The 26839-nt window shown below is 37.4% G+C and overlaps 1 protein-coding gene across 10 annotated transcripts in view; it reads left to right on the forward strand.

Annotated features, from left to right (window-relative positions):
- Nucleotides 1-26839, forward strand: part of ARHGAP24 (Rho GTPase activating protein 24) — a 492969-nt gene that overhangs the window by 425099 nt on the left and 41031 nt on the right. For all 10 annotated transcript variants that reach the window (XM_060114213.1, XM_060114218.1, XM_060114272.1 and 7 more), the window contains one exon: nt 15673-15880. In XM_060114213.1, the coding sequence (XP_059970196.1) occupies nt 15673-15880 (208 nt within the window). The remainder of the gene's footprint in view (nt 1-15672; nt 15881-26839) is intronic.

Consider the following 26839-nt stretch of genomic DNA (forward strand, 5'->3'; position numbering starts at 1 on the left):
CAAAAAGTTCCATAATAACAAGTATTGGCAAGGATGTGGAGAAATTGAAACCCCCCCTGTATTGTTAATGGGAATTTAAAATGTAGCTGTTTTAGAAAACAGTCTGACAGTTCCTCAGATGAGTAAACATAGAGCTACCATATGACCCAACATTTGCACTTTTAGGTATATACTCAAGAGAAATGAAAAATGTATGTCCACACAGAAACTTGCACATCAATATTTATAGCAACATTATTCTTAAATGCCAATAAGTAGAAACACCCAAATGTCCCTCAAAGGACAAATAGATACACAGAAAGTGGTATAGTCATACAATGGATTGTTCAGCCATAAAAAGAATGAGGTATTGATGCATGCTACAACATGAATGAACGTTCAAAACATTGTGCTAGATGGAAGAAGCCCGTCAGAAAAGACCATATATATATATATAATTTTCTATTTATAAGAAAGTACAGAACAGAGAAATCCATAGAGACAGAAAGTAGATTTGTGATTGCTTAGGGCTGGGATGGGGAAATAAGGAGTTTGCCGTGGGTTGGTAGCCAAAACATATGAGATCTTTTTTTAGGTGATAAAGTGTTCTAAAATTAACTGTGATGACCATTGCATATATCTGAGTGTATTAAAAACTACTGAATTGTACACTTTAAACAGGAGAATTCTATGGTATGTGAATTATATCTCAGTAAAGCTGCTAAAAAACTCCTGAATTGTCATAATTGCTTTTCATTAGAGAATACATTTCCCCTTCCTATCTTAGTCATAGAATCCAAGGCAGTTAATCCTAAATAAAAACCTATTGGCTTCCAACCTCCTTTCCACTGCTCAAAGATTGTTGTGGTTGTTGATGAAATGGCATCTGTAAAGACATGTAGAAGGTGACTTTTCATCCTGATTTATCAAGTTCTGTATACCACCTCCAGATACATTTTAAATGTGTTTATTGTAGAGAGGGCATTTCATTGTCTATACTGCAGTTCTGCAACCTGTGTTTCTAAATAGTTAAAGTTTTTCAGGAGGCACTGAAGCTTATTCAGGTTGTTTATACATGTAAAATATTCCCTCTTTACCATTTCAATATTAGACATTTGATTAAAACATAGGTGACACCTGAGGAGTTTGCTTAGTTTTTCAATATTTAGAAATTAAAAACTGTTAAGTGAAATCATAAAATATAAGGCTTTGATATTTCTTTTTATGAAAAAAAACAAAGTTACTACAAATACTCAGATGAAGGAGGGGAACCAGGGGAAATGCAAAATGCAGACACCCTCTCTTAACAGCCAAGCCTGATAACTTAGTTCAGTATTGAATCTAGATACCTCAACCTTCTTTTATCTGATTAACCCCCCTGTAAACAGATGCTTCCCTATTAATGATGCTGAGAAGCACATGGTTTCTGCTTTAAAGTCAAATCCAGAAGCTGGGATGTCAAAACATGTATTTAACTTTGGAAAAGTTTAGGGTTCTGGTTTTTTTTTTTTTTTTGGTTTTGGTTATTCTTGTCTTTTTCACTGGGCTTCTGTTCGATTGTTTTTGAGGCAATGTATATGGAAGTACCCAGCCTGGGATCTGGGGAGGGTGAAAATTCATTAATTGTTCATTAGATCTGAGGGCATAGCCTAACTTTAGCTACTAACAAAATCAGGTCCTTCCTGTATATTTCTGTCTTCTTATGAAAAGAGTTGAGTCAGAGACTTACCAAGGCAGCAAAAATACTGAATGTGAATAATCCTCATGATGAGTAATTAGCACATGGGCAAGCAGTGGTTAATTAAGAAGCTATGTGGTCTTGCCTCTGACACAGACCACTGTGTGATCTGTGGTAAGTGATATTACCCCCTCACCTTTAGGTTCCTCACTTGTGAAATAACGTTGGGCAAAACTCTTTTAACTAAGATTCATTCCAACTCCAAAGTCCTGCAATCACATGTGTTCCCTCCATACCAGTGTTCAGAGAAGTGATGTTTTCAGTGGGCCAAGGTGCCTCTCGTCCAGCCCTGCCACTGTCTTGGTGGGACTGAGTTATACCTCACAGTTCCTTATTTTCCTAGCAGCCTGCTGTGACACAGAAGGCAAAAACAATGGTCGACCCATGGGGCAGAAATAATAATGATTCCCTCAGTGACAAAATTTTACCTATCTGGCCATGCTAGTCAGAGTAATGACGTTTCTAAAGGGAGTATCTTTTTAATACACTTCACAGCTTTTTTAATGCTCCTGCTAAATAGCTAGGAAGGTACTCAGAAGCCTTAAGGGTCAGTTGGGGTTAAAGCACTAGCATTCCAAATGTGCTCATGGAACAGCCAGGTGGATGAATGATTAACCCAGTGAGTAAATTGTTCAGTGACTGGGACCAAGGGGGTTGGTAGACTTAGGGGCTGGGGTGCAGCGGGTGCATGCACGATCAGGGGAGAAGATGAAAGCAGGATTGGTTTGAAAACCATAGCCAGACAAATACATACGTATAAAAATGTATAAACACACACACACATATGAGTTAACTTGTTTTGTGGTTATACCTGCAGAATCTTTGCTGCTAAATTTTGAACAGTTTTCTATTTCACACACATATGTTTTAACGATATGCACATTTACATCAGCACTCACAAATAGACTCAGTTGCAAAGTATCTGAAAAAATAATCTTGTATAGGAAGAAAATAAATGCAGAAAGGAAGGGGCAAAAAGTTGACCCCCTCGGGGCTGGTTTGGGGCTGTTTGGTTTCTGGAGGGACTGAGGCAGCCAGCTGTAAAGGTATGTACAAGACCAGAGCCGGCAGGGGAGTCACTGCAAAGGCAAAGGAAGAAACAAGGGGTTCAGGCGGCCGCGGGGCACTCTCTCTGCTCCCCTCACACTGTTGTGACTGCACCTGCTGCATGTGACCGGCGGGCACTGAAGGCAGCCACAGCCACAGCGTGGTGACGAGGCAGCTGCAGCCCTGCCAGCTCCCGCCCAGCTCTCTTTGAGAAAAGGGGAGCAGGAACAGGACTAGCGGGGGAGAAGCTCCCTGCAGAGCTGCTTCCTACACGGATCCGAGGAGGAGCCTCTCCCGGGAACGGGCACTGCACTGTTCTGACGTGGCGATTCCCTCGGGAGCCCCGGGAGTTTGAAGACCGAAGGGAGAAGCCCGCAGAGAGCATCAAAGGCTGAGGGGTGCTATAAAAGGAACAGGGGAGTTCTTTGAAAAGAATCTGTCATGCACCGAAATGCTTTCTGGAGAAGGTGCCATTATCTGCCTCCCCTTTTGCTCAGATAAAAGGAGCCAGCAAGGACAGTACTGAAATATCCCTCAGGGGCCTTTTGGTCATTGTTCCTCTTTCCCCTGCTCACGGCTATTTGCTGACCTTTCCAGAGAATCTCAGTCCCCCCCGTTCCAGCTGAGAAGACAGTTCCTAATAAAAAAAAAAAAAAAAAAAAAGAAAAGTAAAAAAGAAAAGTCTGCTGTTGGAATGGGAGGTGCCGCTTGCTTGCAGTGGTTCTTTTTGCTGTGACATTTTGGAATGTCTGCAGAAACAAACAAAAAAAATAATAATTAAAAAAACCTCAAAAACTCCCGGGATTAGGCAAGAGAAAAGGAACTTTTTTTGCCAAAAAGAAGTAAATGAGAGATGGTAACTTATCCCTGATCCAGGACCTGGATGATCAAAATCTTCAAGTTCTAGGAAACAGCACTTCAACAAATAAACAAACATGAGAAGGAGTAGCTGTGGGATCCCGATATCACACAGAGACAGGTTTTAAAGGGAGCCAGAAACTCGTTCAGAATTTGGGGGCTGTATGATGCCTGAAGACCGAAGTACTGGGGGGCGCCCCTCAGGTGCCTTGGCGTCTACTCCTTTCATTCCTAAAACTACATACAGAAGAATTAAACGGTGTTTTAGTTTTCGGAAAGGTAGGTACATAATATGTTCATGTCCTTTTAAAATATCTTTCTGATGCTTTAAGGTCAGTTTACGCTCAGAGAAAGTGGGAGTTTGGAAGCCAAGAGCTTAAAACTGTACAAGAATGGTTTATGTGTGGTTTTGCTTGTCTATACTTATTTCTCGAGGTTCCTATTGATCTGTTTATTACTGTCTGTGAATGTGCCAGGGGGGCGGGGCTTAAAGAACGGTGGTCCTAAAGGGATCACCTTGACTGCTGGAGAACAAACAAGCTGGCCGGACCATGCCGAGGGGAGGGGCCGAGACTACCTTGGGCTGTTCCCAGACTCAAATCAAGCAGCCATGCTGTTCCCGCCTTGAACGGAGTCCCTCTCAAGTCCCCGTTCTGTGCTCCCATCACATAGGTTTGGTTCTGGCTGCCTGCGCTTGCCTCCCCTCCCCTACTGAGAAAATTGTAATAATCGGATTATTTGTAGTGGTCCCTTTTCAGGAGGCTTTGAACCATATTGATTAACACTGATAAGAAATAGGAGTCACCTTGACTTTCCAAATTATCATAAGGTGGCACTGGGAGAGGCCAAAGATATGAAGGATCAGGAACAAGGGGTGGGAAAATATAAGCTTAGGATCAATAAAAGAAACTAAGTATTTCAGGGCTTCCCTGGTGGAGCTGTGGTTTGAGAGTTCGCCTGCCGATGCAGGGGACACGGGTTCGTGCCCTGGTCCAGGAAGATCCCACATGCCGTGGAGCGGCTGGGCCCGTGAGCCATGGCCGCTGAGCCTGCGCATCCGGAGCCCGTGGTCCGCAACGGGAGAGGCCACAACAGTGAGAGGCCCGCGTACCGCAAAAAAAAAAAAAAAAAAAAAAAAAAAAAAGAAAAAGAAACTAAGTATTTCAGAATTGATTTGTGTAGGGGGAGTTAAAGGGTACAACACAGGTAAAATGAAATATTTCTATAAAATGTTTCTGTATCAACATATTTTAAAATGGCCTTTTGTTTTAAAATGGGAATAATTAAATCAAATGATTATTTAAATTGGAACTAGGTAATTATAATCTTAAAGTCACGTACTGTAACCTAATAATTTAATTAGGAGCTGACTTGAGTCCCATCTAAGGTTGTTCTTTCTCCCTTTTTTCTTTAATTTGCCACCTATTAATCAGCATTCTCTATCTAGTAATCAACAAAAAATAGAAGAGAAGAAAAACCGTATACTTAAAACAAGATATAGTGGGAACTTTTTAAAACTAAACCTTGCTCTTTCTGAGTCTTTTCCTTTGAGCAGTTAATATCTGGTATGATCGTTATCATATATTATAAGCAAGGAATTATCATATATTATAAGCAAGGAATTCGGGTGTTAATTTATATTCCTCTCTCATCCACAAAGATAATTAAATGGGAGTTTCGTGTCTCATATTTTATAGATCTTTAGAGATTTCATGGTTACTGTAAGATTGCATCATTGATAGAGAAATTGGCAATGAGAGAAACTGAAAAAGGCTAGGGATTAATTGCTTAAAGGACATCCCCTCTTCTGGTTCTCCCACCACTCAGCAACTAAATTGGGTTTATCCAAACATGTAGAGAAGGTCTACTTTTCTAGGTTATTACTGCTCATTCATAACATGAAATGTTCTGGGGACAATTAATTTATCTTCAAAATGCAGAGCAAAGTGTTTTTTACGTTTTCCACCTTCTCTCCTCCCATATTGGAATACAGCATGTCTTCGAGAACCCTGGCTAACACTGCTTCCAAAGTGTTTTTTACGTTTTCCACCTTCTCTCCTCCCATATTGGAATACAGCATGTCTTCGAGAACCCTGGCTAACACTGCTTCCCGCTCTCTTTAAGTATCAATGAGAGAAGGCAGTGCTGCAAAAAAAAAAAAAAAAAAAAAAAAAGAAGAAGAAAATTCCCATGGGCTGGCAAATGGCAACCAGAGAGTGGAGAACAGCTTCCATCTATCATCTCCTGTGGGCTATTTTTAAAGTATTGTCCTTGCCTCTGCAAAGTCTTAGTAATCTGAAGAATGTTCAGCATTTGAGTCAAGGATTAACAGATTTTTATTTTACAAAGTTGCATTCTGGTTACTGTCAGAACCGTAAAGGAGAGGAGGTGCAGGGAGCATTCAGCTGTGTTAAGTTCCCTCTCCCTGCTCAACCACAGTTAGGCAGTGAGGCTCTGGGAAGGAAGGCGCCGGGCTGAGGCTGGGCTGCGAGGCTGTTTCTGTGCCACACTAGCTGCTCTTTTCAGTGGTGGTGTGAAGCCCAGGGTGTTAGATCTTTATTCAAGGTCCTGCACTGAAAAGAATGAACTTTTCTTTTAATCCCGGGTTCTCAAACCATGCTACTTTAAGAAGAGAGTGTCGTTTTGTGCTTTGTTTAATCCCCTGGGTGCTCCAGGAGTTCCAGAAGTGGACAGGGGTTTCTGAGTTCCTCTCCCAAGCCTGTTGGAGAGCATCCACTGAAGTCCTTTCAATGAAAGTAAAAGGGAGGGTGCAGGAAGCATGGAAAAGCACCCAGAAATGAAAAATGGTAATGCGTCTGCTTTTCCTGATCCACATTTAAAACATTTTTTACTACTGTTATGGGTCGGCTGACAGAAGAGGCAGCTCAGCACTTGAGAATGGCCCTCAGAATGAAGAGGGGAGCTCAGTTAAAGTTTCCAGAGACCTGGTGGTATTGCAGCTTGCATGCTGTGCCTGTTGGAGCTCACTGCTCTGAGTTCCTTTCTCTTACAGACCTCTTCTGTCCTTTACTGCCCTCTGTTTCTTTGTTTAGCTACTAATAAAGGTCTCCAGACATGTTTTCTCAGCGGTTTTAAAAATCTAGGCACTGTGAACCATCTATTAGGCAGGACGCTGGGGAGAGTGGTGCTTTGGATTTATGTTCTGGTGAGATAAAGATTACAATGTGTTCTTTACCCTTTTGATTTTGAAACTATATATTTTTTTACCTCCATAAGACTAATATGTAATATACAGAGCCTAACCAAACTTTTGATTACTTGGAACACTTTGGGTCCTGATGTCAGTGTTAATTTCTAGTCAGAATGGTCTGGATGGTTTAAGATTGTTGTGATCACAGAACATACTAAAGTAAAATTTTAAACCCTAACTTTATCTTGTCTTTCCTGAGTCATGCTCTTCTTGGAGATAAAGCATCATTAATTCCCCAGTGCTTTTTATTTCCCCCTAGACAGTAACTTAGTGGTCATGCCCCATTGCTTCTTCCTTCTTTATATACTTTCAGCTCCATTTCTATTTCCATCACCTTAGTTGTCTGTGCCTTTATGGCTTCATGAACACAAGGTACTTTGACCTTAGAAGTGGCTCTTCAAGACAGCATTTATCCTCACCTCTTTTCACCCCCAACATTATTCACAAATTCCTGCAGCACAGTTCATTTGTAAAGTGTCGTCCAGTTGGTATTCCTGAAACAGTACTAACAAGCAATGTTCCACGGCTTAGACATTTTTCGTGAGTCCCTATTGCTCCCAGGAGGATGTCCCATTTCATGCAACTGTCAAGGGCTTCTAAGTAATTCCAACTATTTCCAATTCCCCAGACTATCCCCTCTTCCCCCTTGAACCCATCTCCTGTAACACCTCTTTGCTCTGTTCAGTGCCCCCTCTGCTCTCTCTCCTCTGCAGTCTGTCCACACTCTACACTGTCATTGTCATTGTTGGCTCTCACTTCTTCATCAAGCCTTCTCTGTTCACCTGTTATACTCTTTACTCTATAGCCCCTATATTTCTTATATGCTGCCACCTGGCCACCTTATCTTCATAGCTATTTTCAAGTGTTTTTATGCACACTTGTGATAAGAAATATATATTTATATTTGTTTATTTCTTCTCATAGTTAAGAATGGCAATAGGTCTATTCAATCCAGGATTCAAGATCTATTGCAGGCTGGGGAAGTATAGTATTATTACCTATCTTTTTCTGCTAGTTCATAGACAGTAGTGAATTAAAATAGAATATCTTTACAGAGGTGGTGGATAACACCAGCATTTTCTTTAAAGTTAATTTAAAGTATTCTGATCTATCCTCAGAACCTATTTTTCCCTGTATATGCAGATGGTATGTTTATAAGTGAAAAATGTTAATACATTAAGTGATGGTTAACCTTAAAGCATAAAAAAGTTAATGTTGTATATGTTGTTGTCACACTTATCAAAATTGATTTGTCCAACAGAATGCTACTATCCAAATCCATATAATTTTAAATGGTGCTATAAATGAGTAGCTCATTAATTCACATGTCAAAGTTTTACAGAACATCTACCAAGTGATTTTGGGGGTGAGAAGGCAAACAAAACAAGTTTCCTGGAATCTATGAGTTCACAGATTCCTTGAGGATAAAGAAACATATAAAATATAAGTAATTACTTAATCTGTAATAAGCACTACAACAAATTATATATGAAGTCTGAGGAGTTTATGAATAAGAGACTCACCATGGAAAGGCAGTGATTCATCTGAACTACATGAAATCAGATTTAGTCTTTGGAAGTTTATGGAAAGACGTTTTCTCTTACATGATCCTAAAAGAGTAGTCAGCATCCCTATGGGAAAAAAATGTCTGAATTGAATTAATTTAACATAGTGGAAAAGGAAGGCTTTTAGAGTCATATAGACCTGTGTTTATACCCCAGATCTACCACTTTCTAGATATGTGACTTCAAGTCACCTAGCATCTCTGAGTCTATTTGTAGAAGGGAGATGTCCTTGCAGAATATTTGTGAGTGTCAAATAAGAAAATACATGTAAATTGCATGGCTTGGTGCCTGGATGTAAATGGTGAGTATAATTACTCTGCTGGTCTAAGACCAATGCTATTGGGTCACTATTATCACATTATTACACTTGCTTATTTTTTTCAAGCCTTTATTTTTCTCCAGTCTGACTTTATTCTTCCCCAGTCTGACTACAAGAAGAGTCAAAATTTTACCATATATTCATTGGTTATTATAGATTCTGAGCTTCTTGAATTAAGTTTTCTATCCATAGAAGATTTGTTGGCTGCTTAAAAAGTGCTAGTAACAGAATGAAGTAAGCTTTGTCTGCCTTTGTTTCTTAGTTCCGTACTAAATTGGATGTCTTTTATTTTTATTTGTCCATTTACCTTGGGCAAATGTTCATTTTTAATTGAATATTATTACAGTCCTGGTGACACCGTGACTTATTCTGTTAGCAGGGTTGTAGTAAGCAGAAGGATAAGTAAAAGCAAATTCTCTATATGACTTAGCATGTAATCTATGGCACGGAAGGGACAGGGAACTCTGAAAAATAACTGATAATAGAAAATTTAAGTAGTAACCGAGAAGTTATCTAACTTCTGCCTTTTTCATCAACAAATCAAAGACTTTTTTGTTTTCACATTTTTATAGGAATCAGGGCCACAACCTGAGAAGTCTTGATAAGTTTCATTTTACCTTGGAGTTAGTCATTTATTTCCTCTAATTGAGGAGGTGAAGTATTTTATTTTAATGCATGCATTAATTCTACAAATGTTTATGGAACACTCAATCCTTACCCAACTTTGGTGTTAAGTTCCAGGGAGCAAGAGAGTTTACCTATGTGTCTTAATCCATTCAGGCTGCTATAACAAAATGCCACAGACTCAGTAGCTTCTAAACAACAGGAATTTATTTCTCATGGTTCTGGAGGTTGAAAGACTGAGATCAGGCCAGCATGGTTGGGATCTGATGAAAGCCCTCTTCTGGGTTACAGACTGTCTACTTCTTGTTGTATTCCCAAGAGGCTGAAAGGGAAGGAATGAGAGAGCTCTCTGGGGTCCCTTTTATGAAGATACTAATCCCACTCATGAGGGCCCTGCCCTCATGACCTAATCACCTCTCAAAGTCCCTATCTCCTAAAACCATTACCATAGGCATTAGATTTTCAACATAGGAGTTTGAAAAGGACACAAACATTCAGACCGTGACACTATGGTAGACGGAGTATGAGCCTTGGAGTCTTTCATGTTCCCAGTTCGGTCCTTATGTCTGCAGTACTTTCAGAAATTTACCTAAACCTCCTTTAAGTTTATAGGATAAATATATAGTATAAACTGTTATCCAATATCATTTATAACAATAATAATAAGTGTAAAATAATCATTTGATTATAATAATTGTGAAAGTACAATCTTCTTTTGACTGGTGAGGGACTAGTCTAGTATGGGTAGGCATCTAAATAAACAATTACAAAGCAATATGTTAAGAAAGCAAAGAAGAAAATAGCAAGTTTTGTGTCTGGGATGGGGGTGAGGGAATGTTAGTAAGGACTTAACACAGGAGATGATGTGAGATGAATCTTGCAAGATAAGTTTTCCTAGGCTGGCTCATGACAGCAGGACGTACCTTCTAGAAGGAGACGTGAAGATGTAATAAGTCATAATACATATAGGAAACAACAAATAGTTCAGTATAGTTGTTGAGTATGTTGTTTGCGAGGAAGCAGCAGTAATGAGCATGGGTATGGCACAGTGCCGGGCATAGAAAGGGTGGTACCTAAACATTTGTACTTTGAATAGTGGATGAAGAGGCAGAGATCAGATTGTGGAGACTTTGTATTTCATGAAAAGGAGTTTGGTTGGCCAGGGGGCACCATGGGAAGAAATGAAGCAAAAGAGAGGCATAATCTGATTTAAATATTATGAAGATCACTGTGGCAGTACTTGCTTGGTTTGGGAACCCAGCTCTATAAAAGTCACTTAAGAAATATTGAGGATCGAGATTGAAAAGAGTATTCTTGAAGGAAAGAATTATGTAAGCTATGAGAAGTGTCAGGAAGAAGAGTGAGATTGATAGTTTTAAAGGGAGTGAGCCATAAAGTGAGGCAAAAAATAAATTTGGCTGTCAATGATTTGGCAACTAGGTAGTTATTGGTAATTATAGAAAAAGCTCTTTTAGTGGAATGACGATGTCAGAGGCCACATTGTAACAGGTTGACAAGAAGATAGAAAGTGATGAAATGGAGCCAGAGTTATACTTAGCTGGGAATCAAGGAGCAGAGTGAATAAATACAAGGCACAGAGAGTCCAAAGATGTTTAGTTTGTATTTATGTATCTTTTAGGATGGGTAGAATTTGAGTATATTTTTTAGATCACACTCAATAACGTCACAGGCTGCCTCTAGCTATTTAGTATATAAATCACACATAAAGGAGAAACCTCACAAATCATGAAGATATTTAAATTTTCTTTATATTTTTTTCTCTCTCCTGTCTCTCCCTCCAGTTGAAACAGCCTCCCAGAGATATAATAAAATTACCTGTGTGATTTACTTTCTCAGCCTAGTGGAAAGTCATGTCCTGAGTGATGCTTCATGACACCATCAATGTACTTCCAGGGGAAATATGCAGAAATTCCAAGGATGGTTTTGTTAGGGAATGTGAAACCTCTCTGAGAATTTAAATGGACATAGCTGGAACTGTTTACAAGACTCACACCACAGGGAATATTCTTGTTAATAATCTACTAATCAACGTGTCCTTTTCTCCATGCTGCTAGCTGGGGATAGATCATGACCTTGTGCTTTTTAGTTAATTTTAAAATTTGAAGTTTCACTGCTCCCTCAAAGAAAATTCTAACTAAAGCAGCTTTTAAAAAAGAATTCCCCCCTACCTTTCTGTACAAAAAAACATTCTCACACAGGAAGTTAACTCACCATCTACCTTTGTAAGTCAGAGATGTTTGGGACATTCTATTTCCAATGCTACAGAATGAGCAGTATACATCTAATCATTACCTAATTCTTTGCAAGACCAGATAAACAGCAGAAAATTACTATTTTTCCCAAAGGAAGTTCTAAGTATGTGTACATGCTGTCTACATTTTTTAAAACTCTTTTACATATTCCGTTGCTAAATAAGCATAGCTCTTTATATCAAGGAAATCATTTTGTTGCACAAGATGCTGAGTTTTTTCCTTCTCCTTTTTTTTCCCGACTTCCCTCCAAATTTGCCACTTTCTCAACAGAAATCACCACTCCTAGTGTGATGACAGGAATTGAGGCCAGAAAACTAGTAAGAGACATGTTTCTTCCTCTGTAACTCAATTTTCAACCATTATACCCACTAGGCAGTATTGTGTAATACACAAGCAGAGACTCTGAAATCCAACAGCCTTGATCAAATCCTGGCAACATCTTTTACCATCCCTGTGACATTCAGCAAGTTACTTAATCGCTCTATGCTTCCATCTCGTCCTCAGTAAAATGGTGGTACCCACCTCATAGAATGTTGAGAGTTTTAAATGAGAGAAATGAAGGTAAACTTCTAGTACTCATGCCTGGCGTACATAAATACAGCATAGTTATTACCATTTTTTAGAGCACAGAAAAGATATGCAATGTTCTTCACTTTTAGAATGTATTAATATTTTAAATTACTAAGAAACGAGGACACATAATAATTGGGATTAAATAAAGTGGAAGAGGACAGGTATTCAGGAACAAGCAAAGATTTTTAAGCCTGACTAAATCTGGATATGGACTTCCATTCTGCCACTTGGTGCTGTGTAACTAACCTTAAGTGATTTATTTAATATCTCTGAGCCCAATTTCCTAAGGTATAAAATAGCTACCTTGTATATTTATTATGGAAACGAGAATATATGTCAAGGACTTAGTGCATATTAGGTACCTAATACATGAAAGGATGTTAGGGCTTTTGGCTTTTAGTTTCTTACTATACCTCTTAAGAAATTTTTTATCATATAGGCAAGCATATATGTAACAAGGGGAGGAAAAAAAAAAAACGGAGTGCCCATCTAAAGCAAAAATTACTGTGTCCTGTATCACATCCCTGAGTTTTGGGGAATAAAGAAATCCTGAGAGTTTTAAGAAAAGAATGTTTGTTTTTCATTACTGCATAAAACCAAATCTTGGAAGTTTGGTTCTCATTTGTAGCGCTCATAGAGGTTGAACTGGAACATCTTTAGTAGATTTTCTGCTGGATTTAAGGAGAAACCTTATGTAATGTATCAGTCCAAAACAATAAGTGAAAAATCAGATATGTAAGATTTATTCCCAAATGTTAACATTATGGGGTTTTTTTGTTTTTTGTTTTTTTTTTTTTTTTTTTTTTTTGCGGTACGCGAGCCTCACTGTTGTGGCCTCTCCCGTTGTGGAGCACAGACTCTAGACGTGCAGGCTCAGCGGCCATGGCTCACGGGCCCAGCCGCTCCAAGGCATGTGGGATCTTCTCGGATCGGAGCACGAACCCGTGTCCCCTGCATCGGCAGGCGGACTCTCAACCACTGCGCCACCAGGGAAGCCCAACATTATGTTTTAATATAATTTATAACTGCCTCTGAAAGGCTATAGCCTCAATTTTGGCAGGATAGAACCAAACATCCCAGGCAAATAAGCATCAAAGAACTCCAGGGAAAAAGATATGGTATTCTTCATTCATAACCAATTTTCAAGTTTTGTTATTAAAATACTAGAAAAGCTTCAAAATCATTATCACCACTTCATACAGAAATGAGCATCGTTGCAAATAACAGAAAACCCAGTGAATGGTGATTTATACAGGGGTTTATTTTTCTCACATTGAAAAAAAATCTCCAAGGAGTTGCTGCTGGTATTGGGTCAGTGGTTCAGTGATTTCAGCCCCGTTGTCTCTGTGAATCTTTCAGCCTTTCCCTCGTGGCTGTTGCCTAATGGTCAAAAAATGACTTTTAGTCACAGGTAGCATGTCCAAGTTCAAGATAGAAAAAGTCATGATTGGCAATTCCAGCTATATCTTTCTCTTTCATCAATATAAACAAGTCTTCCTAGAGACTCCAGAAGACTCTTGGGAAGTGAGAGAAGTATTTAATTTTCCAGCCATGAAAATAAAAATAACAAGAGAAAATAGGGGTGTGAATATCTGTTGAGTTAGGGGAAAATGTTTAACACACCATTATCGAGAAACTGCTTGTTCCAAAGTCTACAAACTAAGCTAATTTCTAATTCTGTTTTATATGCATTTGAATATTAATAACAGGTAACTCCATCTTTTTTCCTAGAAGGAATATATGGATACCATTAGTGCCAGATTTGATACCAGGTGTACAATAGTTTTGTTTGTTGTTGTGTTATTGTTTCTACATAGGCTAAGAATATTCTCTTTGGTAGCAAGTGTTTATTGCTTGGAATGTGATGGTTTTGCATTACTGAATCCATACATAAGTTATTTTACAGATAGGGAGGTAAAGCATATGTTCTTACTGTTAAGATCTGAACCTGATGTTTTTGAAATATTCCCCAAACATTCTGGAATCTTACATAGTTTCAGCATGCGACACTCATTTTTCTTCCCCTTTTATGAAAATCATTAGATCATTAAAGCCATCCCATCTGGAAACAGTGGAATCACATTTGCTTTGGCTCTTTTTCTCCCTCTTTTCTTATTGGTTGATCATTTTTCCAAACTACCAACTGATAATGATATATTTTAGAGGCATTGTTTCTTTTTCTTTTTCTTTTTCTTTTTTTTTCTTTTTTTTTTTTTTTTTGCGGTACACGGGCCTCTCACTGTTGTGGCCTCTCCCGTTGCGGACCACAGGCTCCAGACGTGCAGGCTCAGCGGCCATGGCTCACGGGTCTAGCCGCTCTGCGGCATGTGGGATCTTCCCGGACTAGGGCACGAACCCGTGTTCCCTGCATGGGCAGGTGGACTCTCAACCACTGCGCCACCAGGGAAGCCCCGAGGCATTGTTTCTTAATCAGTGGGGTACCAAATGCATGCACCAAGAAATGCATCATTTGTAGGTAATTAAAAATCATTAAAAATCATTGATGGGGCTTCTCTCGTGGCGCAGTGGTTGAGAGTCCGCCTGCCCATGCAGGGGACACAGGTTCGTGCCCCACTCTGGGAAGATCCCACAGGCCACGGAGCAGCTGGGCCCGTGAGACATGGCTGCTGAGCCTGCGCGTCCAGAGCCTGTGGTCCGCAACGGGAGAGGCCACAACAGTGAGAGGCCCGCGTACCGCAAAAAAAAAAAAAAAAAAAAAAAACATTGATAAAACTGGTCAAAATTGTTTTGATTTTTATTACCCCATGTGCTGACAATTCTAGGCAATGTGTAATCATTTATGCCTCCCTGTTAGGACAAACCACCATGACCCTGTCTCCTCACTTTTAGTATGCACTGCTTCGAATTTCAAATACTTCTTTTTCCAATAAATTAATAGTTTAAGATTTTAAATAGCCAACACTGTCTGAAATATTTTATACGGATGAGAATTCTGCATTTCTTTTCATGGTTTTATCCCTTTGATTATAATCATAGCATCATCTCTTGGTTGAAAACAAAAGGTGAACAGAGATATGAATATTATTTAAACTAAATGAAAATTGGACATAAAGTTACACTTGTAACAGTAGTAGAATTTGACTATTATCTACAGAATATTTCTGTTTTTAAGTTTTTGAATACGTTTTTTTTCCCAAAAGGAAAACATAAAAGAAAACCCCAAACTGAAATTATGTTTATTGCAATATTTCTTATTTCAAAGTGGATATCTCAAACTCCATATTTCCATTTCAGTTTTGGGCTAAATATGGAATACAGGGGGAAAGGGCAGCACAAGGTAAACCCTTTTCATTTGAAGAATTGTACATAATGAATTTAATTCTGTAATAATGTTAAGTACCAGATATGAAATGCTTGCTAGCATTCCAATCTTTGTTTTTCCTTTACATTGAGTTTTAAAAGAAAGCAAAAAAAGTGAGAAAAGATGAATTTCTCAAATTCATTGTGATCCTTTATTTCTCCAGGCATTTTTGGACAGAAACTGGAAGATACTGTCCGTTATGAGAAGAGATACGGACACCGTCTGGCTCCAATGTTGGTGGAGCAGTGTGTGGACTTTATCCGACAAAGGGGGCTGAAGGAAGAGGGTCTCTTCCGACTGCCAGGCCAGGCTAACCTTGTCAAGGAACTGCAGGATGCCTTTGACTGTGGAGAGAAGCCATCCTTTGACAGGTAGATTTCAAGTTTTCACTAACCATCCTTCACTGAGACACTCAAACTCAACCAAAAGGTTGCAGTAAACTGAGAGGACATAATCTTAATTGATGTTGTAACAGTTTAGAAGATGGATTATATGGCCTCACAAAGATGGATTGTTTTTAAGTTAGAGTCAAAAATTTGATATTTTAGATGTCTTTCTCTGCAATACTCCCCCCACCACCTTAAAACATTATTATTTATTCTTTTCCTTTGGCCCTAAATTAAAACTGTATTAGACTTTCACATCGGAAAAGTAAATTTTCAGAATAGGAGTCTTCTCTTGTTTGATGTTTCTTTGAATTCTTTCAGCTAAGGGATATTAAAAGTGTTGATAAACAGAGATTGGGATATTGGAAATATAATTAAAAGCATTATATTTTTAAAGTTATAGCTCCATCTTAATCTAAAATAGATTTGCAAGGAAACAAGGAGAAGTATATAGTATGGTGAAATTCAGGAAATAATGGAAGTTGCAGAGAAGAATGCATAAAACATCCATAACTCCACTAACTGAGTTGAACACCGATAATATTTTGTAAATTACCTCCTCCGGTTCAATTTTTTTAATTCAGTAGAAAAAAATAGTCATTTATCCTAATATTATTAACTCAACATTTGTGGCACAGTTTTTTTCATATCAAGAGTTGAAACATGGCCTTTAATTCCAGCATATTCTAACTTAACATCTGATCATTGGCAACCTCTGTAACCATAATTTTTAATAACTATTTCACTCTATAGGTATATTGTTCATAATTGCTTCAATAAATTTGGATATTTAAGTCGTGACTTTATTACTATTACAAGTAATGTTGTAGTGAGTACACATTGATATAAATATTTTCTATTTTTGGATTATTTTTTTCAGGAGAGATTCTCAGCATTGGACTTGTGATAAGAATAGTTTTGATACTTGAAAATTGCCTACTTAAGTAGTATTTCTCTTTGAAAGTATAGAATTATCGTGTGGATAGACAGATCTACAGGACAGATAGACAAAAAGACTCTTGAATACATGATATAAGATAAAGGAAGCATCATGAGAGCATGGGCTTGTTCCAATCCAAAAAATTCATGGTAACTCATTTGATGCCCTTTTACTGGTCACATTAACAAAACCCCAAACAGTGATACAATCATGCTGGCAAGGTGTGTTGAGGTAGGTGCCCTGATGGTGAGAGTACAGATCATCATAGTCTTTCTAAAGAAATTTGGTAATGTATTTCAAGACCCTTTAAGCAGGAAAGCCCAGTCCTAGAAAACAATCAGATATGTGGAAAAAACTGAAGCACAAAGTTGTTTATTACAATTTCCATAATAGTGAAGAATGAACTCCAATCTATTATCTCTAGCAATAGACTGTGGTTAATATAATATAATAAAATGTTATTTACTTATTAAAATTTTGGGAAACTGCTGCTTACATAATAAGTGGAAAAATTAGACAAGATAAATTAATTGATCAAAATGCCACTTTTTTACAAAAAGTGTCACAGTTTATAAAGATTCATAAATTCCCTCTGAGAGAGAAAAATTAAATGTGGTGGTAAAGAAATGAATTCAAAACTAGGGTCAGAGAACAGATTTCAAAAATGCAGATATATTTTTGGTGGGGGAGTCACATGTCTTATTCTATACTTTGAAAAAAAAAAAAAAAAAGATCAGCAGCTCCATAGTTCAGGCCTGTCTGCAAGATATAAACAATGGTTTATCTAGGAGAAATGTAATTTTTTGTTCCAAAATTAGAAAAAAGTTTGTCAGTGGGATCCTCAAAATAAAATATCAGATTATGGGATAAACAACATCTTATACAATGAACTCATGTGACATTGATAAAATTCAGCTGTCTTTTTCTTTACATTATGTATGGCCTAAATATATGCAGATGACCTTAATAGCAAAGTTTATCTATTAAAAATTCTTTTGACACAGGCATTTAAAATCTGGTTCTTTTAACAGCTCTTTGCTAATATGTGCACTTTAGGGGGATACTTTATATATTTAAGGATACTTGTAAAAGATGTGCCCTGTAAGCAAAATTATTTCTCTGTAACTATAGGCCGACAATGAACTTTATATAAAATGTGATCCCAGTTAAGAAAAATGTATTTTTTTGTATAAAAATGTATCAGTTCATAGAGACTAAAGAAAATATAACAAAAGATAAACATTAATTTTGTGGAATAATGAATGACCTTCTCCCCTTTTTTATACTGTAAATTCAGTAACTATACGTTACTTTTATAATCAGAAATTTAATCAGAAAGATCTTTAATTAATTTCATGCTGCACAAAAATTTCTTATCTTTTGATAATTTCTGAAGTGTAACTACAGAAACTCCCCATTTACTAGAAAATCTGTAAAAGAGAGTTACAGAGAGTATTTCAGCATCAACAATATGGTAATATTGCTAGTATGCTTTGAGAAAAAGATGTGTCATTCGTTTCCTCAGTCATTCACTGGTTCAGGTTTCTACACTGGTGTATATTAAACCACCCCAAAACTGTGTGGCATAAGCAATAACAACCAATCATTTGTTTATAAATCAGCAATTTAGGCAGACCTTGCAAGGATGTGCTCATTTCTCCAATACATAGTGTTGGTTCATGTAGATCAGTTAGGTCTGAAGGATCTAAGATATGGCTTCACTCACATGTCCATAGCATTGTCCGAGGTGACTAAGGTAGCTGAAGACTGCATGGTCCTTTACATCCCTCTCTCTCTCTCTCTCTGTCTCTCTCTGTCTGTCTGTCTCTGTCTCTCTCTCTGTAGTCTCACATCCAATAGTGTGTCTCTTCATGCAACTTTTATCTCTAGCAGATTAGTCAGATCAAGCAACATTAAGGCTCAGCGTTCTAAGAGAGTAAAGCTGGAAGCTTGTAAGCATTGCATTGCTCAAAGCAAGTCACAAAATAGGGCCAGCCTAGATTTGGGGGAAAGGAAATAAACTCCAGAACTTAATGGAAAGAAGTGGCAAGCACATACAGAGAAGGAAAAATTTGTGAGACACTATTTTAGGAGAAAATCACTATAGCTTTAAAGTCTATTTTAGGAGAAAATCACTATAGCTTTAAAGACTAGAAATCAAGTAGAATAAATTCCCTAGCTTTGTTCTTTTTCAAGATTATTTTGTATATTCTAGGTCATTTGCATATCTGTAAAAAATTTAGTATAAGTTTGTCAGTTTCTACAAAAAATCCTATTATGGTTTTGATAGAAACTTCATTGAATCTAGAAATCTATCGATCTAGAAAAGTGACAACTTAAAAATATGAAATCTTCTAATCCTTGAACATAGCCCATCTCTACATGTCATTAGGACTTTTTGTATTTCAGCAATACAAAATTGTATTGTAATTTTCATTGTAAGATCTTTCTCCATTTTGTTAAATTTATCCTTATCTATTTAATGTTTATAAATGCACCTGTAAATACTATTGTTTTTTATGTTTAATTTTCTAATTGCTTACTGCTAGATTATGATTTTTATATGATTTTTTATAGAGAGATTTTTCCTATAAACTTGGCAAATTTATTTATAAATGCTAGAGGGTCCTTCTAGATCCCTTAGGATTTTCTCTATGCATGATCTTGTTGACTGTATATAATGAGAGCATTATTTCTTCCTTTTCAATAAGCTTTGCATTCCTCCTTCTTGACTTTCTGTATTTGCTAAGAACTATTCTACAATAGTAGTGAGTGGATATACTTTTTGTATATGTAGAGGGAAGTTTTTAGTCTTTTGCTATTACTCATGGTGGTAGCTATAAGTTTTGTGTAGATGCCCTTTATCAAGTTTGAAAATGTTCTTTTTTTTTTTTTTTTTTTTTTTTGCGGTATGCGGGCCTCTCACTGTTGTGGCCTCCCCCGTTGCGGAGCACAGGCTCCGGACGCGCAGGCTCCGGACGCGCAGGCTCAGCGGCCATGGCTCACGGGCCCAGCCGCTCCGCGGCATATGGGATCCTCCCAGACCGGGGCACGAACCCGTATCCCCTGCATCGGCAGGCGGACTCTCAACCACTTGCGCCACCAGGGAGGCCCTGAAAATGTTCTTATATTTCTAGTTTGCTGACAATTTTAATAATGACAGACAATTGAATTTGATCAAATCCACTTTTTCTGCATTAATTGCAGAAATTATCTGGTTTGTCTGTTTTATTATGTTAATGAGGTGAATTTCAAATATTAAACCAACTTTGCATTCCTAGGATAAACCACTTTTGGTTGTTATGTATTACTCTTTTGTGTGTGTGTGTGTGTGTGTTACGCGGGCCTCTCACTGTTGTGGCCTCTCCCGTTGCGGAGCACAGGCTCCGGACGCGCAGGCTCAGTGGTCATGGCTCACGGGCTTAGCCGCTCCGCGGCATGTGGGATCTTCCCAGACCGGGGCACGAACTCGTGTCCCCGGCATCGGCAGGCGGACTCTCAACCACTGCGCCACCAGGGAAGCCCTGTATTACTCTTTTAATATATTGACGTATCTGACTTGGAAATAACTTGTTGAGGATTTTTGGACCTGTATTCATCAGGGCTTTTGACCTAGCAATTTCTTTTCTTGGAATGCATTTGACTAGTTTTGTTATGAAAGAAATTCTGGCCTCAAAAGTAAGCCAGAAAACATTCCCTCAACCTCTATTTTCAGAAAAATTGTATGTAATTTGTATTATTTCCTCCATAAATCTTGAGTAAAATTTACCAGTGACATGCTTGGAGGTGAGGTGAAAGAGGTTGATCCTGAATAGCCCAGTAGGTTATAATAAGAAATTTAGTTTTTATTCAAAGAGATATGGAAATCCATTGAAAGATATTTAACAAGCAAATGGAATAATTTTATTTACATGTTAAAAAGAAAAGGTCACTCTCTGAGGAAAAACTAATATTTTCTACTACTCCACCCACAGAACACTTCTGACACCAAATGTGTGGGTTTTCCATAAGAAGCAATTCTCCAATTCTTGGTAGACACCCACTGAGTGTCCTACGATTTAATCAATTCTGGCACTAACTGCCCAGAGTTAGTGCAGACCCCACAGGTTAAGGGCTCATTTCCACAAGTCTGCCCCCCCTCCTACTTCAGGGACCAATTACAAGTCCCAGGTTGCCACCTATTCTTCTGACCAACTAGCCATAAACCTGAGGTTCCTCAAGATCAATCATTTGCTATAATAGCTCACAGAACTCAGGAAAACAGTTCAGTTACTAGATTACTGATTTATTATGAAAGGATACAACTGAGGAACACAGATGAAAGAGATGCATAGGGAGGAATGGGGTAGGGGCTCAGAGCTTCCATGCCCTCGCCAGACGTACCACCCTCCTGGCACTACGATGTGTTCACTAACCTAGAAGCTTTCCAAACCTCTTCAGTGAGGATATTTTTATGAAGGCTTCATTATATAGGCATGATTGATTAAACCCTTGGGCTAAAGTTCCAACCTTCTAATTACCTGATTGGTTTCTCTGGCAACCACCCTTCACTCACCCCACCCTCCATCATCCTTATAGGCTTTCTCAAGGATGCCTTAACATAAATTCAGGCATGGTTGAAAAGGGCTTGGTATGAATAACAAAGACTTTCCTTTCACCTTCTTCACTCCAGAATTAGTTTAGGAACTGGAGATAAAAAACAAATATTATAACAAAAGACGCTTCTATTACTCTTATAATTTAGGAAATTACAAGAGTTTTAGGAGCTCTGACCAGGAGCTAGGGATGAAAACCAAAATATATCATGGCATCACACTCTGGCAATCTGAATATGCTTGTTTTGACAAATAAATTGTTAAGCTCGAGTTTTTCAGTAGTAGGGAGGCAGAAATACAAATTACTGGATTCTGCTGATTTTCAAAAAAGGATTTCCAGATCCATGGACAGTGAAATAAAAAGAAAAGAGTAACGTATTTGTGGCCAAATGTAATTGTAAACTACATTCTTAGGGAATAAATAATCCATAATTTCCCAAGGAGAGTATATTATTTTTGGAAATGTGTCCGAGTATTCTGCCCCATCTGCTTTTTTAGTTACTTGACTGAGTTTAAAATTTCTCATGACCAAGTCCCAGTTCAGGTTTCAGTTTTGGGGATGTGAAGACAAACTGCCTGGGAACATTTTCTAGTTCAGGTTAAACTCACCAGTATTCACCATCAAAATGATCTAAAAAAGACTGTAAGTTAAAAAATGCAGATTGTGCATAATGTTTTGAGTAGTTATTAGTATATAAAGCAAAGTACAGAAATTTTTCTTTGTGAAATATGTTAAAAATGACAATGAATAAGTATTTTCTCTTATTCTAATAAAGCTTATATCTCACTAAAGGGTCAACTGGATTTAGTTTTCATGTTTACATTTATTAAAACCTGGAAAGAAATTCCCACAGGAATTCTGCAAAGATGATCTCTAATTTTAATATTAAGGCCTATTATTATTGTAGCTTTAACATTAAGCTCTAAAATTTGAATTTTAAAACAAACTTTTTAAATACCATTTTAAAATTATAAAAGTATAGTGTTATTAAAATTTAATGTAAATATTATTAAAATCATATTTTAAATTATAACATTTTGTATACAATTTAGAATATAGAAGAATATAGGAAAGAAAGATGACTATTTCAAAATTAAACAACCCAGAGAGCTCTTGCTATATATATAAATAAGTAGATATAGAGACTTAAATATAGAGATATATCTAAATACAGATATATATATATACACACACACACACACACACACACACACACACACACACAATTACTGGAATCACACAGTTTTTACATCTTGCTTTTCTTGTTATCATAAACAACTTTCATGTCACTAAGTATTTTTCACAAACATGATTTCAGGGACAGTATAGTAATTCATCATATCATTATATTGGTTTGTGTTATGGGAGAAGAGAAAGATGGTTTGAGAAAAAGAAATTAAAACATACACTACTTGAACTTAGGGAGATTGCAAGTGCATGTGCCAGTTTTTATGAAACCATGCACTTTCTGATCTTCTTTAATTATATCAAATGCTATTTTCCCAGTTCTGAGGTTCAAGTTTGAGACTTTTATGTATGCATAACTTACCAGTTAGATGATGTATTCCCATAGACTCCTTGACCAAAGTGAATTCTGAGACAAAGGACACTCTCATTGACCTGAAAGAATTTATATTTAATCAGTTTATGTCAACTGTAAAAAACAACAGATGTTGGAGTTCCTAAACTTTCTTTTCTTCATTATTTCCGTTTAGAAGTGAAAAAAATTAAAGTATAACATTTTATATTAAACTTCCCCACTTTGAAGGGACAAAAATGAAATGCAGAATGTGCAAAATCAGATTAGAAGCAAAGTGTTTTTTTCATTTCCAAAGCTCTCCGGATGGTATCAGCTGTTAAAGAATACACAGTTTCGAAGAGCTGGGAAGGTAGGGTCAAAAATGGCCATGTGGGTGTCACCATCGTAGCATTAACTGCTCAGCAACAAAATAACTATGCACTTACAACAAAGCATTCAAGAGCAAGGACAGAAGCCTGGAGAAGCCAGTGATTTTACACACTGTCCAAGAATCCCATAAAACAGCTGCTGTCCGAGGTACCCCAGCTGCCCTCCCTTACACTGAGCTCATTCTGTCCTTGTCCCTCCTCCTCTTCTCCTGTGTTTATTTTTTGTTTGTTTTGGTGACTGACAGGATTACAAAACAAACTGCAAGTCTACAGAGATAAGATGAAAAAAAAAGCCTAAAATTTAGAGGCAGAAAACCCAGACACATTTTAATTTTATCCTCTGGGTAGCAATATAGCTTTGAGCATTACTGACCTGAGTTATAAAAAGTGAACTTGAAAGGGAGAGCACTATAGACACAGAAGAGATCCTCAAACATTATTTTGTATAAGAATGACCAAGAGAGAGAACTCAAGATTCAGATGCCCAGACCCCACTGGCTCTCATTCTGAGTTAAAAGGTTTGAGGATACCTAGGAATCTTCATTTCAAACAAAGCCCCAGGTAATTAGTTATATAAATTATTTTATTATTTTTTTATGTCGCAGGTTCTTATTAATCTATTTTATACATATTAGTGTATATATGTCAATCCCAATCTCCCAATTCATCCCACCACAACCACCTCCACCACTGCTGCCACGCCTCCCAACCCCCCACTTTCCCCCTTTGGTGTCCATATTATTGTTCTTTACACCTGTGTCTCTATTTCTGCCTTGCACCATTTTTCTAGATTCCACATATATGCATTAATATATGATATTCGTTTTTCTCTTTCTGACTTACTTCACTTTGTATGACTGTCTTTAGGTCCATTCCACGTCTCTACAAAAGACCCAATTTCATTCTCTTTTATGGCTGGGTACTATTCCATTGTATATATGTACCACATCTTCTTTATCCACTCATCTGTCCAAGGGCATTTAGGTTGCTTCCATGACCTGGCTATTGTATTGTAAATAGTGCTGCAATGAACATTGGGGTGCATGTGTCTTTTTGAACTATGGTTTTCTCTGGGTATATGCCCAGTAGTGGGATTGTTGGATCATATGGTAATTTTATTTTTAGTATTTTAAGGAACCTCCATACTGTTCTCCATAGTGGCTGTATCAATTTACATTCCCACCAACAGTGCAAGAATGTTCCCTTTTCTCCACACCCTCTCCAGCATTTGTTGTTTGTAGATTTTTTGATGGTGCCCAATCTAACTGGTGTGAGGTGATACCTCATTGTAGTTTTGATTTGCATTTCTCTAATAATTAGTGATGTTGAGCAGCTTTTCAGGTGCCTCTTGACTACCTGTATGTCTTTTGGGGAGAAATATCTACTTAAGTCTTCTGTCCATTTTTTGATTGGGTTGTATTTTTAATATTGAGCTGCATGAGCTGTTTATATATTTTGGAGATTAATCCTTTGTCCAATGATTAATTTGCAAATATTTTGTCCCATTCTGAGGGTAGTCTTTTCATCTTGTTTATGGTTTCCTTTCCTGTGCAACAGCTTTGAAGTTTCATTAGGTCCCATTTGTTTATTTTTGTTTTTATTTTCATTACTCTAAGAGGTGGGTCAGAAAAGATCTTGCTGTGATTTATGTCAAATAGTGTTTTTCTTATGTTTTCCTCTAAGAGTTTTATAGTGTCTTAAACTTAAAACTATAGTATTAAGTTTTATAGGTCTTACATTTAGGTCTTTAATCCATTTTGACTTTATTTTTGTGTATGGTGTTAGGGGGTGTTCTAACTTCATTCTTTTACATGTAGCTGTCCAGTTTTCCCAGCACCACTTATTGAAGAGGCTGTCTTTTCTCCATTGTATATTCTTGCCTCCTTTATCAAAAATAAGGTGACCATAGGTGCGTGGGTTTATCTCTGGGCTTTCTTTCTTCTTCCATTGATCTGTATTTCTGTTTTTGTGCCAGTACCATACTGTCTTGATTACTGTAGCTTTGTAGTATAGTCTGAAGTCAGGGAGTCTGATTCCTCCAGCTCTGTTTTTTTCCCTCAAGAATGCTTTGGCTATTCGGGGTCTTTTGTGTCTCCATAAAAATTTTAAGATTTTTTGTTCTAGTTCTGTGAAAAATGCCATTGGTAATTTGATAGGGATTGCATTGAATCTGTAGATTGCTCTGGGTAGTATAGCCAGTCATTTTCATAATGTTGATTCTTCCAATCCAATAACATGGTCTATCTCTCCGTATGTTTGTGTCATCTTTGATTTCTTTCATCAGTGTCTTATAGTTTTCTGAGTACAGGTTTTTTACCTCCTTAGGTAGGTTTATTCCTAGGTATTTTATTCTTTTCATTGCAATGGTGAATGGGATTGTTTCCTTAATTTCTCTTTCTGATCTTTCATTGTTAGTATATAGGAATGCAAGAGATTTCTGTGCATTAATTTTGTATCCTGCAATTTTACCAAATTCATTTATTAGTTCTAGTAGTTTTCTGGTAGCATCTTTAGGATTCTCTATGTAGAGTATCATGTCATCTGAAAACAGGGAGAGTTTTGCCTTTTCTTTTCAAATTTGTATTCCTTTTATTTCTTTTTCTTCTCTGATTGCCATGGCTAGGACTTCAAAAGCTATGTTGAATAACAGTGGTGAGAGTGGACATCCTTGTCTTGTTCCTGAACTTAGAGGAGATGCTTTCAGTTTTTCACCATTGAGAATGATGTTTGATGTGGGTTTGTCATACATGGCCTTTATTATGTTGAGGTAGTTCCCTCTATGCCTACTTTCTGGAGATCTTTTATGATAAGTGGGTGTTGAATTTTGTCAAAAGCTTTTCTGCATCTACTGAGATGATCATATGGATTTTATTCCTTAATTTGTTAATATGGTGTATCACATTGATCAATTTGCATATATTGGAGAATCCTTGCATCCCTGGGATAAATCCCACTTGTCATCATGTATGATCCTTTTAATGTGTTGTTGGATTCTGTTTGCTAGTATTTTGTTGAGGATTTTTGCATCTATATTCATCAGTGATATTGGTCTGTAATTTTCTTTTTTTGTAGTATCTTTGTCTGGTTTTGGTATCAGGGTGATAGTGGCCTTGTAGAATGAGTTTGGGAGTGTTTCTTCCTCTGCAATTTTTTGGAAGATGTTGAGAAGGATGGGTGTTAGCTCTTCTCTAAATGTTTGGTAGAATTCACCTGTGAAGCCATCTGGTCCTGGGTTTTTGTTTGTTGAAATATTTTAATCACAGTTTCCATTTCAGTGCTCGTGATTGGTCTGTTCATACTTTCTATTTCTTTCTGTTTCAGTTTTGGAAAGTTATATCTTTCTAAGAATTTGTCCATTACTTCCAGGTTGTCCATATTAATGGCATAGAGTTGCTGTAGTAGTCTCTTATGATACTTGTATTTCTGCGGTGTCTGTTGTAACTTCTTTTTCTTTTCTAATCTTATTGATTTGAGTCCTCTCCCTCTTTTTCTTGATGAGT

This window comes from Mesoplodon densirostris, chromosome 1 (assembly GCF_025265405.1).
Source record: "Mesoplodon densirostris isolate mMesDen1 chromosome 1, mMesDen1 primary haplotype, whole genome shotgun sequence".
Lineage (NCBI taxonomy): Eukaryota > Metazoa > Chordata > Mammalia > Artiodactyla > Ziphiidae > Mesoplodon > Mesoplodon densirostris.